The sequence below is a fragment of the Manacus candei genome, unplaced genomic scaffold (genome assembly GCF_025592945.1).
Source record: "Manacus candei isolate 608988 ecotype Guabito, Panama unplaced genomic scaffold, ASM2559294v1 h1tg000067l, whole genome shotgun sequence".
NCBI classification, from domain to species: domain Eukaryota; kingdom Metazoa; phylum Chordata; class Aves; order Passeriformes; family Pipridae; genus Manacus; species Manacus candei.
In genome coordinates, this window is record NW_026138115.1 from 13,751,244 (window position 1) to 13,770,933 (window position 19,690).

At 35.1% G+C, this 19,690-nt stretch overlaps 1 protein-coding gene across 6 annotated transcripts in view; it reads right to left on the reverse strand.

Moving 5' to 3' along the window:
* Window positions 1–19,690, reverse strand: part of NPAS3 (neuronal PAS domain protein 3) — a 608,446-nt gene that overhangs the window by 176,954 nt on the left and 411,802 nt on the right. For all 6 annotated transcript variants that reach the window (XM_051806249.1, XM_051806250.1, XM_051806252.1 and 3 more), the window contains one exon: window positions 6,036–6,125. In XM_051806249.1, coding sequence (XP_051662209.1) covers window positions 6,036–6,125 — 90 coding nt within the window. The remainder of the gene's footprint in view (window positions 1–6,035; window positions 6,126–19,690) is intronic.

A 19,690-nucleotide genomic window follows, 5' to 3' on the forward strand; every position in this document is an offset into this window, starting at 1 on the left:
TTATAATATAAGGTACTTTAAAAAATCCTGCAAATCTTTAAATGCCTTTATTTTTCACAACCTGGGCAATATATTCCTCTGTGCTAGACAAAACCAGTTTTGTAACAACCAGATAAAACAGGTTAAGTGTTTTGGATCACTTCATGACCATACAGTGAAGGTTGTTACAGAGTGTCTATGCAAAATTATGCATATTGATGTTGATGTGCAGGACTTCTGTCAGTTTGTCATTTGCACTTGAGTTGTCTTAAAAGTTCTTAGGTTGGGATAGGGATTAAAAACACCTCACCAATTAAAACAGCATAAAGAAAAAAAAAATTTAGGCACTGATATGAAATACTGTGACAATGGCAAAATCTTCTCATGAGAAAAATAAAGCTGCAAACAGTGAGTGTGAAAAAGAAAGCGGGGGAGATATCCCTGTTACGTAGAAGAGTGCCATACATTTTGGTCTTTCAACTGTGTCTGATAAAGTCTAATGGCAGGTATCCCTTCTCCTTTAAGAGCTAAACTAAACTACACTGAAAAGGCAATAATGGCTTCAGCAAAGATACTGTGTCTATAGATATTTTCTCTTGTTCAGTTCATTCATAATTATGAAGAAAAGAAACAAGCTTGCCTTTTTGGGGGTGGGGGAATGCCTTCAAGAGTGGTTCAATATCTGGATCGAACAGAAGAACTTTTTCCCCCTAAGGATCCTGCCTGAGGAAACCTTGACATGCACAAAGTCAGAACCTAGACAAAGTTGCCCTGGTGAGAACGATAAGGTCACCCGTGGGATTGCTGAGATTATCTCTGTCAAGCACTTGGACAGCATGCAGTCAAATGATGCATCATGCAGTCATTTTCGGGGGGGAAAAAATCAATTTCTTCAGCAGGTCGCTATTTGCTTTTCAAAGTGCCCTTGTAGGCCTTCACCACCAAGCATTTATCAATTTAAATGTTGTAAATTGATAATGTGCCACTGTGCCTTGTACTGTTTCTGAATTATTTTGATACTTATATTTTCTTACTGCTCTCAAAATCCTCAGAGCTGCTCTATTTCAATAGAGCTCCTTCCTTGCTCACTTCTTTTAGCATAAAAGACAAGAGTAAATTAATTTTCTTATACTGAATGTTAAAGAAAAAATTTTTAAAAACCCGCATGACCAACACAGAATTTCTCAGGCTTTTATTTGCCATTTTTAAAGGGGAAAAAACTATTAAAAAGTTAACAATGCTAGTGCACCAATTTACTAAACGAGCACAAATGCTCATTTCATATAGAAATTTACATTCAGAACACTAAAACAATGACAGCAATACAAGGAAAAAAAAAAAAAAGGCAAATTCTTTCCTGGATTAGTTATTGTCTGAATTTGCTTAAAAAAATTGCAATTTTCCTGTGAAGCTCCTGGCTTTTGCTTTTCTTTTTTTTTCCCTTGGAATTTTTATATAATCATCATCATTATCATTATTATTATTATTTAGATAATAGTATAGGAGGAAAATAAGGTAGAACTTACAGAATGAAAGCTCCAAGATTGCCTTATAATATTTTTTAAGCAAACAGAGCACAAAAGCAATTCTTTAACCATCTACTAACCTCGATTTGCATTGAAAAACAGGTAGAGCATAGTAGTTGAGGTTTGTGCTTTGTAAAAGCAAAAGAAATACATGGCAGTTGCAAAGCATTCTTAACCTCCAGTGATTTATTGGCCCTCAGCCAAGTTATCAGGGGAATCTAATTCTTCTTTATTATTCAAATAAACCACATTTGGCACCATGGTTCCTTTTCAGAATAGCTTCACAAATAGAATGAGTACTGTCATTTATTTGACCTTGCACTTGTGTGCTGTAGCTATAATTTTATTTGCCATTTCATAGAACAAATGCACAGAAAGCCAAAATAAGGAGATAGGTTATGCTACTAGTAACAGAGTACACATGTAATATACCTGTTGGTTTTGCCTGCCTTGTTTTAAAAAGGATAAATTATCCACAATTTATTCTTTTTTTCTTCCTTCTTCATCTCTATTATCTATCTCCTATTATGCTAGCAGCTGCACTGTTCCTTTTTAGTGAGTTCTCTTTTCAACAGGCCAATTTGCAAACCTGCTCTATGTCCTGGACAAGTAGGAAATGTTTTACTTTAAGGTGTGGACCTCACAGAGGGGAAACAATACATAATATCTTTGTTGCGTACAACTGTTGGTGAGAGGTGACTAGTTTCCTGAAAGCAAAAGCATCCTAGACAGATTATCAACCCATAATATTTTCTACACTTCAATAATATTTTTGACCTTGAAACATCCTATGTCTGACAATTTTTTTCCTTTCCAGATAAGAAATATTTTTTCTGTCTGGTTCTGGATAGATTTTACCCCTTTTATGTTACTATTTACATTTCAGCATATTTTTGGTCTAAGCCTCAAACACAGAGACTTTTCAAAAGAATTGAAATCTCTTAGGTAAGCACTGATAATGACTTCTAAGTGCTGGAAGGAGTGATTTGAAGGCCTATTCAATGTCCAGATATGGTGACTTTTTAGCCATTTTCTTTTGAAATCTCATTGCAATTCTAAAAGGAATCAGGGCCTGAGTATTCCAAAGATGGCAGTTACTCTGATATCAGAAGTTAGCTACTGACTTGGAAAATGCCCGAGACTAGATATACATGAAGAACAAACATCACTACAGAGATGCAGCATAAAAAGCTGTTTGTATTGACAAAAGGGAAAGCTACACTATCACAGGTCATGTTGTCCAACCCAGGAAGAAATCCTGGTCATACTGCACATTTCTAGACATGTCTGAGTCTTTCCACAAATACTAAAGTTCCTGAAAGAAGTAAAAAGTATGTTGAATTATTTCAGCTTGCCTCAAGTATAACTGAACCATGACAATTTATACAGACTGAGGGTATAACTGGGAGATTTTTGGTCCATTTCTGCTGCTTTGATTCTTTACCTTACCTCACTCGTTATTTTCAACTAACTATGTCTTTCCCTCTACTTTTTATGTTCTCTGAAACTGCTTTTGTTGCAATTCCAGTATGGTCTAAAAATCTATATCTGCCAAACTAACTTAAAATTTTTGGCTAGCATTAGCTTGTAGATAAAGTGTTCAAAAATATATGTTGTGGCTATCTACATGCAAGGTATATTCATTGTAATGTCAAAACTCTATTTATTGTAATTTTTGTTTACTGTGCAAATATACTGTTCCTTTTGCCAGAGGTAACTTTATTATCATCATTGCCAGGCTGCCTCCCAAGATATTGTTTTATCAGATTTCTTTACTATTAGTCCTGGAGCTATCTTAGAACATCAGCTTCCATTTGTTTTGCACCACTGGCTCTAAATGTTCAGAAAAGAGAAAAATTGGGTTCTGTAAAAAACTGTTTTTACCTACTGAGATTCAGTAAAAGGACTGTTTTCCTTTAGCTAAGAGACATAAGATTTTGCTTTGCAAGTACAAAATATATTGTACACTACTTCCACGCATACCAGTTAAAAAAAAGGAAAAAAGCTGAACTAAACAAGGATGAAGTCTTAGAGAAGTCATTTGACTAGAAAGCAAGACTCCACAGTCAGCACTTGATGAAGAGGTTTCAAATAAAAATCCTTATAATACATATCCAGATTTTAAGTTGAAAACTACCTAGAAGTTCTCTATAAATACGTAGTTTGGGAGTATAAGGATAGGGTCATATCAACGTTTACCTGCAGTGCAAGAAATGCAATGCCACATGTATCACACAGTACAAATCCAGAAATTCAGAATTCACAAGTATTTTAAGTCTTTATAGTGCAAACAGTAGCATTTCCATGGATAGTTTGAGAAATGGTTCTATGAATATTCTTGCTGGTATTTTTTGTAACAAATAAGCTTTGACTAGTGATTTAGTAATAAGTAGCTACAGCATTTCTTTTGAAGTAATTAAGAAACTATCTATAAAATATTATAGCAAGAGAATAAAATATTAAAAATACAAGTACAGGAGGTCTGAGAAGTATAAAATGTCTCCATAAAGACAGAAGAGAAGAACAGCAAAAATCTCACATATTTTAGTAGATTTCGGTAGATTTCATTTACTATTGTATAAAAATCCATAGTCCTTGTTCTGATTTTTGGTAGCTTTTCCATCAGTACTTTCAGTGGTGAACACATGGAAATGTTTGTCCTGATATATCAAATACTCTAACATGCAAAGATAATTCATTTATTTATCTGAACACTTTCCTGAAATATGTATGTGGATAAAGATTAAGTGTAAAGTCCTAACAACACTGTGTGAGTTCTGAGTATGGAAAGATTTACCAACTCTTACAGTTAAAAAGACAGTGGCAGAAAATGCTTTTAACAAGAGACTAGCATAGGGTTAAAGCCAAATTTTTCTTGAACAGATGATATTTCAGATGGCCGCACTATTCCAGATGCATCAATTTCCTTGAAAATCCAATCCATATATGTGCATATGCTGTGCTGGCAGGAGGACTGACTGAAATGGCCAAAACCCAAGAGCTAATATTCTTTTGGCCAGAATAATGCAATTATTATTTTCCTAGCTATCAGTCTAAGCATACAGAGCCATCTGTTATGCAAAGCAAACATACACATCTCAATTACAGAAAATGCAGTTGCCTTGACAGAATTTGGATTACACCACTAACCAGGGCTGTAAAATTTGTTTTAAGCTAGTGTATAATGGATGCCTTTCAGGAGTTTCCTAATTAGCATTTACCTGCTTAAACTAATTATCCATCCTTCTTCTTTACTGGCTTATTAAACTTTGTTGGATACTATGCATAAAACAGATTAATATGAACATAAGACAATAATAAACATTAAAGTTCCAATTCTTTACTGTATTATCAACATGGTGGTGCACTGATTTCAAAATGTGAGATTCCTCACACTAACTCCCAAACAGATTAAGTCAGGGATTAAAGTCTATTACAAAACAAGGGACTTTAATGAGAGACAAGAATACTGATATGAGTTAGAAACAGCTCTTGTTTCCATTTCTAGCATTGGGTTTGCCAAAGTCATCACAAAATAACAATTACTGAACTTATTACAGCCAATTGCTTGCACGTTCTATGAGGAATTAATGAAACTCTATTCAGATTCTCACCAGATAATATTTAAAATTAGTCTTTTTTTGGCACCAAATGTTAAAATTTCCTGTTTCATTGTTGGTGGGATACAGCAAAACTGACAGTAGCTTGTGCTAATAGGTGCTTCCTCATAGCAGTATGGGTCCCAATTTAAAGGAGCTGAAATAAATATTACTTCAGAGTTTTTTTTCTCCTTAGGGTGACTGCAATAGAAGTAGATTATCCTACTCTGAAAATCATCATGCAAAAACTTTCTACTGCATTTCTAAGTGCAGGCAGAAAGAAGCTATCCTGCCTAAACATTTCTGAATGCCGCAAGATTAGGAATAAACATTAACAACTAACTTCTGTCCTGCCTTTTAATCTTTGAAAAACAGTTGTCAGCAATTAAATGAAAAAAAAACAACAAACAAAAACTATTATATTTTATAAATTCATTTCTTCATATTACTGAGCATTTGTGAAAGCATCAAAATGTGTCCTTGTTGGAACCCTCCCTGCAAGACATTTTAATGGTCTCTTTCAGCATTTCTTGACTCCAAATGACTCCCTGTCATCGTGTCAGCTCCCTGGATAATGCAGGGTACTCCATAAACATCCAGTAATAGGACACAAGGGAAGTACTATTAGAGTGTCCCTTTCCTATCAGGTATAGAGGTTTAAAGTTCAAAACAACTGAGAAAAGAAACTTCATTTGTTCTCAATAAATTAATAATGATCCTTTGTGGCAAAAAGTTTTCAGACACATCTCAACATCCAATACTCATAGACAGATTTTTCAGTTGTGTCTCAGGATGAACAAGATGCAGCTTTAAACAAATAATTCAATAATTCATGCAAAATACAAAAGCAAAATTATTATTTCCTTAAGAATGATAAACAGAATAATGCATCATACACAGTTATGCTCTAGAATTGAAAGCATGTACTTACTTGGGACAGGCCTAAATAGATGGAGACAGTTTCTGAAATGTACAAAAATTTTCCTTCTTGATTTAGTGCAAATACAAATCCATCCAGGGACTACAGAGTAAGGGGAAAAAAAAAGTGAATAGATTAATAAAAACCTCCAAATGACAGATAGAAATAGATTCAAACAAAGACATCACAGAGTAAATTGAGGAAAATGTTCTGATTGTTATGAGAGTGGCTTTAATTTGAACTCCTAAGACAATTCCTTTATATTCTGCCCACATTTTAATAAACAGCATATGAGTATATTACTAAGTTGAAGGACTTACTGTTGTGCTTACATCTGCCATATACTAGATAAAATTTATCTCATTTGCTCGACAGAAGAAATACAGAAAAATAATTTTTTTTTTAACAGGAAGAAATAAATAAGGAAAACAAATAACCTTCCAATTGAATCGTATATAAAAAGATCACATCCCCCCATCCTTCAGAATCAAAGCAGACAATTTCCACTTCCAAAAAACTGAAAAGGAGAAAATAAAATCCTGTCATCACTCAAACCACTATGGACCTCAATAATTTGTAAATTAATTGAAGATTACACACATACACGCACGTGCACGCACACACACCCACCCCCTCACATTTTCCTTTTGTGAGACAACAAACAAAGCCAATCAGCAGATTACTGTCAAATATGTTTACAGCTTAAGTCTCTAGAAATGTTATGAATTTCATCCCTTCGTTGTAAAACTCTAGATCAGATTTTACTTTGACAGGTTCAAGTCTTTGGATGTGGTTTCCATTGCAACTGCAAAAATCAAAATACAACTGCAGTGATTAATGCATACCTTTTGAAACATGAGTGCAGTTAATAAACAAAGAACTATATTCTAACCTGACACATGGAGTAAATCACTGCACATCAAGACAGAAATACACCTCTACGAATAAGAGCAAACCTACACTAGGAAGAAACTGCCTTTCATAAGCTATTCGTGCCTTTACCTTTTTACCTTTAATGGGAGTGATTACTGGCAAACACTTGCTATTGCAAAGTAAAATCACAAAAGTACAGAAATTAGAAATGCTAAAACAAGTCAGAAAATATGAAACAGCCCAAAAGCTGGAAGGAACAAGGAACAATCCCAAAAATCCCATCCCAAATATTTCCTTGTGACAAAGGTACATGTAAAGTGAAAATATAATTGTAGCATGGATCAACCTGGTTTTGGAAGGCAAAAGAAGAAAAACACGTAAATTTGATGGAGATATAGGGTGAAATAGTCATGTAATCATTTCACTCCTTTTCAAATACACAACAGTGATTTCTGAGAGGTTTTATTTCTCTATTCTTCTGCTTCTTGATTAATTTCCAACAGGCTGCTATTCAGAAGCTGTCTTTGGCAAATGTTCCCCTTCTCTGATGTAGTAGGTGGTGGAATTAGTTCAAAAATCTGAGTTTTCTAAAAATAATAGACCCCATATTGGAAAACAAACTCTCACTAAAGACACCGCATTAAAGAAAGACCCTAATTTATATTTATGAATTAATAAAAATGTAAATCTGCATAGATTTCCTTCATGTAAAAACATTTATATTATGCAAGCCATTTATGACCTCTTATAAATCATCTTTTTTTTTTTTTTTTTCAAATTATTAACATCAGTTCCTTGCATTCTTAACATCAGTAACAGGTGGAAAATTTGGAACAGTGAAGTTCAAACTTAGATCCATACCAGGACAATCAAAACCTTTGCACATCTGATCTCCCCCACTATGTACAATTTCTTTTATTCAGAAGAGTAAATCTTTAAAGGGCTTGCTTTAAGTTTTCCTGATGCTCTGTCCCATATTCCTTTGAGGAAACTGGTTTAACTCTCTGTGAGAGATAAAACTGAGAAGCATGACACTGACTCCTTGGCCACCTGTATGGAACGTCATTCTCCACAAGCAACAACAAATTGCCACAACTGAACGAGACCAACAGCCTATCTGTAGCTGTTCATTTTCCTGTCTTATAGGATGTACCTAGACTCTTCAGAATAGTGTTTGGAATATCCATATGGGCAATGACAAGGCTACCAGAGGTTTATTTCTAACCTATTGTTGTTAGTAGTTGGCACAATTATGATATCCGATCTTCCTTAGAATTTTTTTTTTATAATCTTGTTAAATTCCTGGTTTAATGATATCTTGAGGAAAGATGTTTTACAGGTTATTTGTGTATCATACAGAAACAACTTTCCTCTTCTCAGTTTTTTATATAGCCAGGATTTTAGTGCAGTCCCCTTGCTTTGCTATTTGAGAGAGTTACATGCAGTTGGAATGTACTTATGATCTGGTCTGTTTAGTACATTGCATTAGTATGTAATTATCTGGTATATCTTGATAGAGTTTTGCAAGAACAGAAAAAAATTAATTCTCTGAGTCACTGACGGCTTTTCTGCTTCTTTTATACACATGATCTTATTTAGGAATATAGACTTCTTAATGAAACAAAAAATTGAAGGAAGCTTATAGTACTAATTAGGTAGAAATGTTTCCCTCAGTGCTCTTTTGAAACTGGGTGAAAATAGTTTTTCTGGAAAAATATAAACAAATAAAACTATCTCTGGTCAACATAGCTGTACAAAGAAATTTCAGCCTCCATAGCTAAAGTTTGAAAGTCATCAGCAAGTGGGAAGAGAGTTGAAGCGAGAAGTATTAGTCGTCTTAAGCACTTGCTACTTTTCCATCCCATTGACTCTGATTCTCTCATTTCAATTAAACAGTTTTAATTCTTTAGTCTTTTCTTCTCTTTCTGTGAGACTATTCCTTACTTTTACCTCCAAGTAAGGAGGCACCACTGAAGGACTGGCAAAGCCAGTGCAGCATACCAACACCTTTGATTTCTTATGGGATTGGTCGCCTCCTGTGCCATAAAATTTGTTCATTAAGCCAACAGAGACTAATAAATCATGGGTAGTCATTCCTTCTCCATTTCTTTTCCTGCTTCTTTGAAGTAATGCTTGGATACCATTACTGACTGAATTCAGCATTTTTTTCAATAGAGCAAAATCAGAACGTTTATTTAATCGTATTTTGAAAAAGCCACTAATTAACAGCTAATGGACACTTAACTACTTCCATGCCTAAAACATAGAGACATTAGAACAAAAACTTCAAATACTAAGCTCAAGTTTCAATACCTAAGAAAAATTACAATAAAAATAGGAGGAAAACTAACCATCTTCCAGTGCAAGGCAGTTCCTCCCACCAGTATGAAAGGGCTGAGACGGACCATTTTTGTGACAATGTTGTTGTTCCTTTTACAGGTCAAACATTAGTTCTGAAGGACTGTCTCATTCGTTATTCATAGGTATTATTTATGAATATTTATTATTTAAGTAATGCGTGTTGAAATTTTTCAATTTTTCATAAAGCGTACATCCTTTGTGCATGCCAAGAGAGCAGCAGACTTCAGAGAAGGTGTAAGGCAACATCACACAGGTTATGTTATATACTACAGAAGAGTATGTGATATCATTGTATACTATATATTCACAAAAAATTTTCTTTCAATAAGAAAACTCTGAAAGTATTATTCATATCACCTATGTATTACTGAGGACACAATAAATGAGAGAAGGATACTGGATTTAGTCAGCTTTCAAATCTCTCTTTTCAAATGAGTGCCACAGTGTAATTTCCAGCTAGAATTTCTGAAGAGTTTCACTGTAGTTCAAAGGCAGATAGGATTTCTGTTTTGGACATTCCACAGTTAATTATAAATAGGGCCTGCAAAGGTAACTGTTTTTTCATAACATGCCCTATTTTCATGGAAGGAGAGGGCATGAATATAAGGGTAGAGTGTCTTCTGTTAGGAAAATATTCTTGAGTTCAATTATCTTTTTTTTTTTTTTAAATAAATGAAGTTGACTGTCATAAAACCAGTCCTATCCCATCTAGTGTGGCAGCTGAGAAAGGGTCAAGGTGACCTCAAATGCCAATTTTGAGCACAACCCAATTTAAGGTAGACTGACAACTTCTTGTTTAAACCTACATTTACCAGTTTTATGCAAAATGTGATTAAAGCTGAAGCTTCCAAGTACTTTTTATTTCAGAAAACCATTATGTATTATGCTGTTTCAATCACCACAGGCTACTTTTTAATTTATTTTTTTTAACTGTCCCACTGTTTTCAACAGGCACCAATTAAGATTCTGGGGTCAAAGGGTTAATTACATCTTCTTACCCACTATGTAGAATTTTCTGATTATTAACCAAGGTTGGATTAAGATGAAAAAGAACCGACACAAATGTTAATGCTTGCCCCTCCTCAAGAAGATTTTTCATAATACCATGCTGAAATCTATATGCTCTCTTCAAAGCTGTTAAAGAATGAAATCTTGGAGGGAACACTAAAATAAATGCTTTAAAGACATGGAAGTATCTGATTTACTAAGCCAGTTTTCTTATTTCTGAAAACTGTTCCAAACTAGCCACACAGGACTGATACAAGCTTTCCTTTGTCACATACCAGCAAGTCAATGTGGTAGACATGAAGTGAGACACAAAAGTCACTAGCTACAGCACCTCTGAATAATAATGAAAATAATTATAATTTATATCCTCTGACATCAGAATAATACAAAACTGTAAAGCACAGGTTTTTAACCCAAAATACTAAGTGCCTTCTACAATATTTGAAGCATAGTGAGGTTATTTCTTCACAGGATATGAAACCCACTGTACCACTTTGACCGAATGTGCGCTTATGTATAATGCATCATAGTAAATGGATTTATATTTGTCAGAGGAATTTTGTCCCAGCCATTTTTGCATATTCCCAATACAGGCAAATTTAATTCACTGGAGTCTTACTACAGTGTCCTTCTGGAGAATATCCTCATATTTCATACTATCCATGAAGTCCCTAATTCTTTCTAGTGTATTCCAGTGTTGCAAAACCCCCTGTTACCCTGACCTAAACTCCAGTTAGAGTGAAGAATTACCAGTAGGCTAGGTTATTTTAATGACAGATTATTTTAAACTAAGCCTTCACCATCTGTTCCACCCCCTAATTATGAATGCAAAAAGAACATATTTCACAATTACATCAGTAAAAAGTAAGATATACATGATTTAAATGCATGCATGTGTTCTTTGTCCAATGCAGCATGCATCTGTGATGTTTTTCTCATCATTCAGGCTGTGATCAGGAGTTAGGGGTTGGGGAAGGGAACACTCCCCCTGATAAAACAGATTAATTGATATACTAAACTTTTTCCTGGCAAACAGATCATCTTAATTAGAATTTTTCAGTGTTATGACATAATGATATTATAACTGGAGCTGAGCATTAATTTGAGGACAAAGCCTGTCACCAATTAGACATACTACATTCAGTAACAGCAAAAATATTTTACTTTTTTTTTTAAAGAGAGACAGTATTGGATGCAATTGACATTTACAAAAGAAAACAGTCCCTCTCAGAATATATATATATAATTGCATTATTTATTTAATGTGTTACAACATGGTATAAAAACCATGATTTACTAAAGAAAGAAACAAAAAAGTAAGTTTCATTTCAACATGGCAACCATTCTTGAATGGGAGGTTAAAATAAAAGGCATAAATGATGGCTGACAGAAATCTGGCCTTAGTACACTTCTATTGTGCTCTCATTATTAAGATATCAGAGCAATATCCTTCAGCAATACCAACAAACATGCAAAAGCATAACTACTTAGGTGGAAAAATCTGACCTTGGGCTTTCACAATTAAGTACTATGAGACAACCAGAGTACTGTGCTGGGAAATAGGATTTTACATGCGAGGTATTTGATACACATGAATAAAAATGAGCAACTAAAGTTTGATTATCTACTGACTCACACAAATCTGTAAAAGCTTTATTCCTCTCTTCCGTCTTTTTAATCCCGTGCAAAACAAACAAACAAACAAACTCCAAACACAAAAAAATAAAACAAAAAATCCACCAATACAAAAAGACACCCACCCAAAACAGAAGCCCAAGTAAAATAAAAAGGCATAAGACATTGCAGTGTTCCTTGCGCTACAAGCTTTTTACCACTGAGTAAAAATCCCAGCATCAAACACGTAGAAATCCCTGTTTTCAACCCTTATACCACTGCCATTTTTCCACAGTTCACTATAATGGTTATATGACTACATCACCATAGATTCCTTTTGAATTAATGACACATATTTGACAACAAAGCAATGTGCACTTGGCACCAAAACAACTACAGTAAAAAAGAAGAGGAAAGGGGACAAACTCAAAGGTTGTGGTTAGAATGGACTTTGATGCCAGTTTCCTAATTTGTCATCTTCATGCCTGTTGCTTATGTGGCCAGAATGCAATTTATGACAATAAGGAAGTGCCAAAAAATAAATTTGTCAATAATAAGGATGTCTGCTTTATAGCTCAAAGCCAAGAAATGAAGGAAGAGGAGTAAACTTTACTGATTCCTCAGATGCACCTTTCACAGACTTAAAGAATAAGTAAGTTTATGTATCCAAAGCAGCAAAAACTTGCAGTGGCAGTTTTACTACTTGATTAGGAAAAAAGCATATTTTATTCCAGATCATAACCGTTGCAAAAGTGGAGTGTAGAAGAGAAAAGTTCAGAGCCAAGAATAATGTTTAAAGGAGGCAGTCGAGTTCCTAAAATATTCTTCCAGTTTTATTCACTGATAATAGATTGACAAGGATCAGAGGTGAGTTTGAGAATCACAACAAGATTACAAACCCCTAAGTGATGGGAGTTCAAGAAAAAAATCAGAGATTAAGAGTTTGACAATTTTTTGTGTACAAAGGCAATAAATGACTTTTCAGGATCTCTGCCTTGTAGATAGCAATTTTTATTTTTTTTTTCTGGAAGGTCATTATAGTTGTGTAAAATCCCAAACCACCCTGTGGAAGGTGCGTATTAAAGCACTGAACTTTCATCTTAATGATGCCTATTCCTGATGAGCTCCTACCCTCCATTTTATGGGATTCCTAGTGCTGGTTCAAGACTGTTTGGACAGCAGATTGTAATTCCAACAACTGTGTGCCATGTAATACAATCAAATATGTCTATTTAGGATGAGACTTGTCATACAGAGATTACCCTGTGTATCTCTTACCCTGAGAAAATGATCATTGTCGGTCAGGATTAAGTGTATACCTATCTGTGGACTGGCTTTGCTTTGGATACATATGGTTTGAATGTAAGTGGTTTCTGCCCTTAGGTGGTACAAATGTTACAATCACTTATGCATTTGTGCACCTAGAGGCACTGCCTTGAGTAAAAGACTTGACAATATATCTACTTGCATAACATTTACTAAATAAGTGCCAAAAGTGAAAGAGTAAGGTGACTCAGCAGCAGGAGCTAAGATACATAGTGAGAGTTGGCAGAATGAGGGATTGAGTCCCCAGACCTGCACCTCAGACCACACAGCAAGAGATTGTGGGAACTTGATCTGACTGGAACACTGTGCAAGTAGAAGCACCTATACAGGCAAAACTGATTGTGGTAACAACAGGCATTGTTGTGAATCCCATTGTTTCCCAAGCTGTAAGTTTGAAGCCCTTCTTTGTTATGTATGGTTCTACAAATCTGACAGTATGTGAAAGCAAACAGATAAAGGTAACTAAATGCCCATCCAAAAAGCTAGGTGAAAAAATTATAGGGAAGAATTTGTGATATAGAATTAATTTCATTCTTAAAATATCACCTGCACTCAAAAGGTACTCAGATGTTCTGGTGATTGATCCTGACAATGGACTTGCTAGAATTACATGTCTAGCCCAGACCTGAGTACATGTGTTCTCACCTGCATCACACAATTTCATACATATAAAGCAGCGAGGCTGTGCTCAAGGAAGAACAGGATGAGGGACTTACACTTATCATATTTAATCTATTAGATGGCAATACAAACAACCAAAATAGATCATATATAAGAAATTGAGTTCTTTGACTAGCATATCATTCTGATTTATACTCTTGAAAGGAGAACATGTGAGAATACTTTTTAGGCAATGGAAAATAGATATAATAAGGACACAGAACAAACTCAAAAAAACTCGTTCTTATCTTCAGCCTCCTACTGCATGTTATAATACAAAGAAGACTGAACCTGGTCCTAAACAGCTGAGAATTCCTCCAGCTGTCATTAATCCCTGTACTAATGCAGGAGATCTATTTACTATAACAATTCTTTCTCCACCTAGGGGAGTGTGGAGTGGTTCCACATATGTCCACTCTCAAGAATTCTAGGATCCAGATGGACTAAATTAAAGCAGTCATTCACTTTTCCAGTAAAGACCAGTACATAAAAGTCTCCACATCTCTTACTGTCCCTTGACTCCTTATTCTTGTGACCCCCAAGACAACTAGAGTCTGGACTGATACAATTCAGAACATGCTAATTACTAGAAGTTGGGTTTATAGAGGCATGGGAAAAAAAAAAAAAAAGAAAAAAGCCCACAAAACTATAACCTTTTAAGGTCTGGATTGTGAAGTGGTTCTTCCAATTTTAAAATTTGGTTCCTCTACTCTGCATGTCTTTATCTGTCTGACCTACTAACAGCATTCAAATCCAAGGTTAGTTTTTCCAGATTTGACAGAGGGCAGAGGTCTTAGGGAAAATCCTACATGTTTGGAGAAAATGGATTTATAATGGAGATGAGACCCTCTGAGAGCCTTTGCAGCAGTAAAAGCTAGACTATGAGTTCCTATATCATTAGACATCACAGAACAGAGACCTTTCAAATGTCCTTATCACTGAAAAATTCTCAAAAACACCGTCTTAAGACACAAAAGTCAACAGAAGACAAGATGGAAATATACAGAAAACTATGCTGTGCTCTTCTGGTACCCATAGAAGCTTTGGTTTCCATTCACTTATCCATGACTACACAGGATAAACAACATCATGGAATAAACTGGAGATTTCATTAATAATAAAAATATTTTGAAATCTTGCCCTGAAATAATTATCCAGTACATCTATATTCTTCACAGTAAAGTTGATATCTTTATGCTGGATTGCAGCCCTTTGTGAAAGAGTTTTGAAGTTACAGTGCTTCAGTCCAGAAGTACAATGCACAAAAAAGTGTGAAATGCACATTTATGTGAAAATCAATGATCCTGATGGAATTGGAGGTCCAGTCCTGAATGATTTGAGGAAATCTACTCAGTTTGTCACTACAAAACACTATTGCTATTTTGACCTTCTACTTCTGTTTCACAGAGACCAGGTGAGAAGACAGCATGTAGCTTTGCCATTAACAGGACTCTAATCTCTTCCTACGCTCTGAGGAAATATTGTGATTCTCCTTCCCTCCCTCCTTCTCTCTCTTCCTTCCTTTTCCTCTTTTTTTTTTCCTGTGAGCTCACCTCTAATGCCTGTGTAGTTAAAGATATGTATGGATTTTGCTGTTTACCAGCTCATTGCATAAATTCAAGCATATCAACAGCTCAGAGCAGCTCTTCCAATGAAAAAGGTTTATATTCTTTTTAAAAACAAGCTAATATATTATAGTGGCACCTGTGACTGCTGTGATGATTAAGGGTCTGTTTTTATTTCCATAATAAAATCCTGCTCTCTAGTGTGGGGACAGGTAAGTGGGTTATGACTTGTCCAGAAGCCAGAAACACAAGGTTTCAACCAACAATATCTTTTTTTCCCTTTAAAGAGAGATTCACAGTTACCATGTGAAAATGTTCATCCTAATTTTTACCACAGGGTTTTAGTGTGCAGCCAAATTATCATGCTACTCCCTTAAGGGGTGCCCTGGATCAGTTGCAGCACAAAGTATCAGTAACCTCCTCATCAAAGGGTGCTGAAGATTTCTTTGACACTGCAGAGTCCAGTATCTGTTGGTTGTGCCAATAATCCACAACACCACACTATCTAAAGAGCCCCAAATAAATCTTGACACCCCCAATCCTAATGCTATTTATTACACATGTCAACAATCTATATGTTGTATCCTGTGTCCCAAGTAGGAACTGACATAACTGCTCTCCCCTGTTACTATCTGTTTCACTCTAATTTGTAGGAGACCTGAAGCCTAGTCTCTCCCTAAAATGATTGTGGTAAAACTGCCTTCATCAATGGAACTGATGAAATAAAAGTCCTTCTCTTGCCAAATGTTAGCACCACTTTCCTGTTATCCAGAATCACCTAGAACCAAGGAATTCTAATTTCTTCTATGATACTTTAAAGACACAGTGTTTAAAATGTGAGTGTAGCATCCCAGCTTTCCCTGCATTCATTGTGATATTTTTCTTCTTTCTGCTTCGTTAAAAAGTTTCGTGTATCTGCAGTTGTCCTGTCTTGAGCAGTATCCTCTTTAAGACCCTAAGCAATACCTTATATGTTTGCTTTATTGTCGACATTTCAGGCAGCCGTCATCAGTTATCTGGGTATCATTATTGTGCAGTTCTGAGGTCCTGATCCTGCTAGCTGGACATCCTGTAATGTTGCATTATAATAATCTCTCTTCTCCCTAATGCAGTGTACTTTCAAGTCTTACTTGAGGCACATCAGTGAAAGAAATTCCAGTAAAAATTTAACATCAAAATTCTTATTAAAAAAAAATACAAATCAGAATTTCCTCAAACATACTTTTATTTGTCCCGGCAGCTTCATTTTTTTCTTTCCATTTTTTCCCTTTCCTTAAACCACAGGAGAACTACTCTGAGCCAAAATCAAATAGAATTATGGAATGGTTTGGGTTGGAAGGGACCTTTAAAAGTCATCTAGTTCCAACCCCCCTACAATGAGCAGAAACATCTTCAACTAGTTCAGGTTGCTCAGAGTCCTGCCCAGCTTGACCTTGAATGTTTCCAGGGATGGGGCATCCACCACCTCTTTGGGCAACCTGTACTGTCTACTCTGAATCTACTCTCTTTTACTTTAAAATGATTACCTCTTGTCCTATCAAACAGCACTGCCAGTACTTTTTATGCTGCTGTGTGAATGTCTTTGCAGTTCAGATTTTGTTCTGTTACCATGCCCAAATGAACATGCTGCCTGACACACCACACAGAAAACAGTACAGACAGACTTCTGCATGTAAATTTGCCATTTTAATTGGCAGCAACCCCTCCAACTTAAAAATAAATAAATTTAAGTGGTCATGCTTTAATGAGTTCCGACATTTATCTGAATTTCTTCAATCTGTTTCCAGTCACTATAGTGAAAAAGAAATGGTGTTTTATCAGTTCTTCTCTGATTCTGGTTTGAAACCAGATGGGAAAGAGCAGAAGCACACACACACAAGATAACTGCAACAGAAATATAACCAAATGTTTTCTACATCTGAGAAGACTGAATTCTGACTAGAGTTTAAAGTATAAACAGCTTTTTCAGCCTAGTGACTATCCATAGCAGGATTACATTTCGGCTTGCTAGAGGTGATTTCCTATAGCATTTAAGAACTGCTTTTTATTTCTAAATTAAAATTTTAATGGAAAATAAAATAAACACACCAGAGTGCTTAGAAATTCAGAAAGCTTTTTGACCCTAAAAGATGGACATTAATTGCATATGAAACTTTAAAGCATCCTTGTTTGAAACTACAGTATATCTTGCCATATATTTCTAGCTAAACACTGTTGGAATAAAGTTCTTCCTTACGAACTTCCTGTGCCGTTTCCTAATCCTGCAACAAAGTTATCCTACAAATGTACAAATAGATTTCCAATTAGGCATGAATAAGAAGAGGAAAAAAACTTGACAAAACCAGTTTTGGAAAGCAAACAGAAAGTATGTACATACTGCAGCTATTTGAAATTAGTGTCCCAAATTTACACATAAAATTCTGCCTACAGCCAACTTCTAAAGAAGCTCTTACTGATACCAAGGAGGAACTTCATCCTTTTGATGCCAAAACTTAATTCAGTGCAGAATTAGCGTTTACTAAACCACTGTTGAATAGTAATCAAAACAGACCTAAAATCTTGATAATTGATAAATTTGCAATATATTATCTCTATTCCAAATAAAAGAGGCTTCAGATACCTTTGCAATATATTCAATTAGATGTGCAGATATATCTGTAGATGGTCTAGAGGCCTCAAAGTTAAAACAGATTAGATAAAAACACAGAATATAGCTTAAAATCACTGTGGATGTTAGATTCATTGCACACAGATTGAAAAGCATTACTGTGAGTCTGTGAAGGTAAACAGAAAGATTTTTGTTATTGCTAAGAAAGACAGAAATTTAAGCTGTATAAACATTGTAAAATTAATTATTTGATTAGGAGAGCTACAGAAAAGAATTTAAATGCACAGAACAAAAAGAAATCCCAGAATTTAGGGTGCAACTTCATAATGCAAAGGGAATTTCCAGAGACTAACTACTCATACAAACTACAGATACCTTGGATTTGCAGTAAAGCTGTACAAATCTGTCAATATTTTGTGCTTCACATATAAGCTTTTATTACTGTCTCTGACCTACAATAATTATAGTCCACACATAATAAGTAGTTAATTTCAAAAATCACAATTATCCAACTATTTAAAAGCTCTTTCTTATTACACAGTAAAATGCCATGTTTCTTGGACAATTATCATAAACTGCTCTTGCAAATATTGCAGCTTCAAATCATATTTGCTATTTGTAAATACTTGTTGAACACAGCAGGTGGCAAAATGATTTAGCATCATGAACAAATACATATGGTTGCTTGAGTCCCAATTTTAGAGTAGATAAACCTATTTTCTGGTCCTACGTTTAATGGACTAGAAACAAGCAAAAAGGTAGCTAAACCATTGTACATATTCTAGCAACTTACTAGTTCACGTGAACTTTCTCATATGAAGTACTATGCTTAAAACAACTTGAAAGCAAATCACAGGTCTCACATATTCAATGACTGGCTCATCTGCAATATTTCCCCTTAAAGTTTTCAAGCAGGATTATTCACTGTGGAAAAGGAAATGCAAAGGTAAAAGCAGGAGCACAGTGTTATGTAGTCTAAAATCAATAGACAGACAGAGGACATTAACCAAGAGGCTAATAAAAAGATGCTGCCTTAGACAGTAACATAAAGAGCCCTGATATATTTTTCTCTTCAGAAATCTTATTGCTTATGCCAATTTTCCCTTAGCACTGCAGTAGTTTCTCTGTGTATATACACGTCATCTTATTTTTTTGTCTTGTTCCAATTTTATGTTTGCATTTTATTTTCTCATTTCCTTCCTGCTACTCCCCTGTTTCTCTTTACTAGCTTGATGTTTACACAGACCTTTACTAGAATTGCAGGGTTTGGAGAGATCCCATTTTTCTTCTTTGTTGTAATGCCCACAGTTTTTTTCCCAAAGAAAAGATAAGTTTACCCAGAAAATAAAAAAAACTAATACAACCTTTTGCTCATCAACAAAGTATGTCTTGCTGTAGCCAGGAATAAGTTAATAAAACAGGGAAAAAGCTTAGTGGCTTAAAGAAAAAAAAAAAAAACACACCTCCTTGGGGTTATGAACGAACAATGTTGTTTTTTCTTCCCAGCGTGCAAGGATTTAATTAAGTGATAACAGTCACCTTGGGGTGGCTGCAGAAGGCAATAATATCTAGGTGAAGAAAAATGCTGAAGAGAGTTGAGTACAGTCAATTTATCTTCAGAGAAGGCAATAAATGAACAAAGCATAGGTATT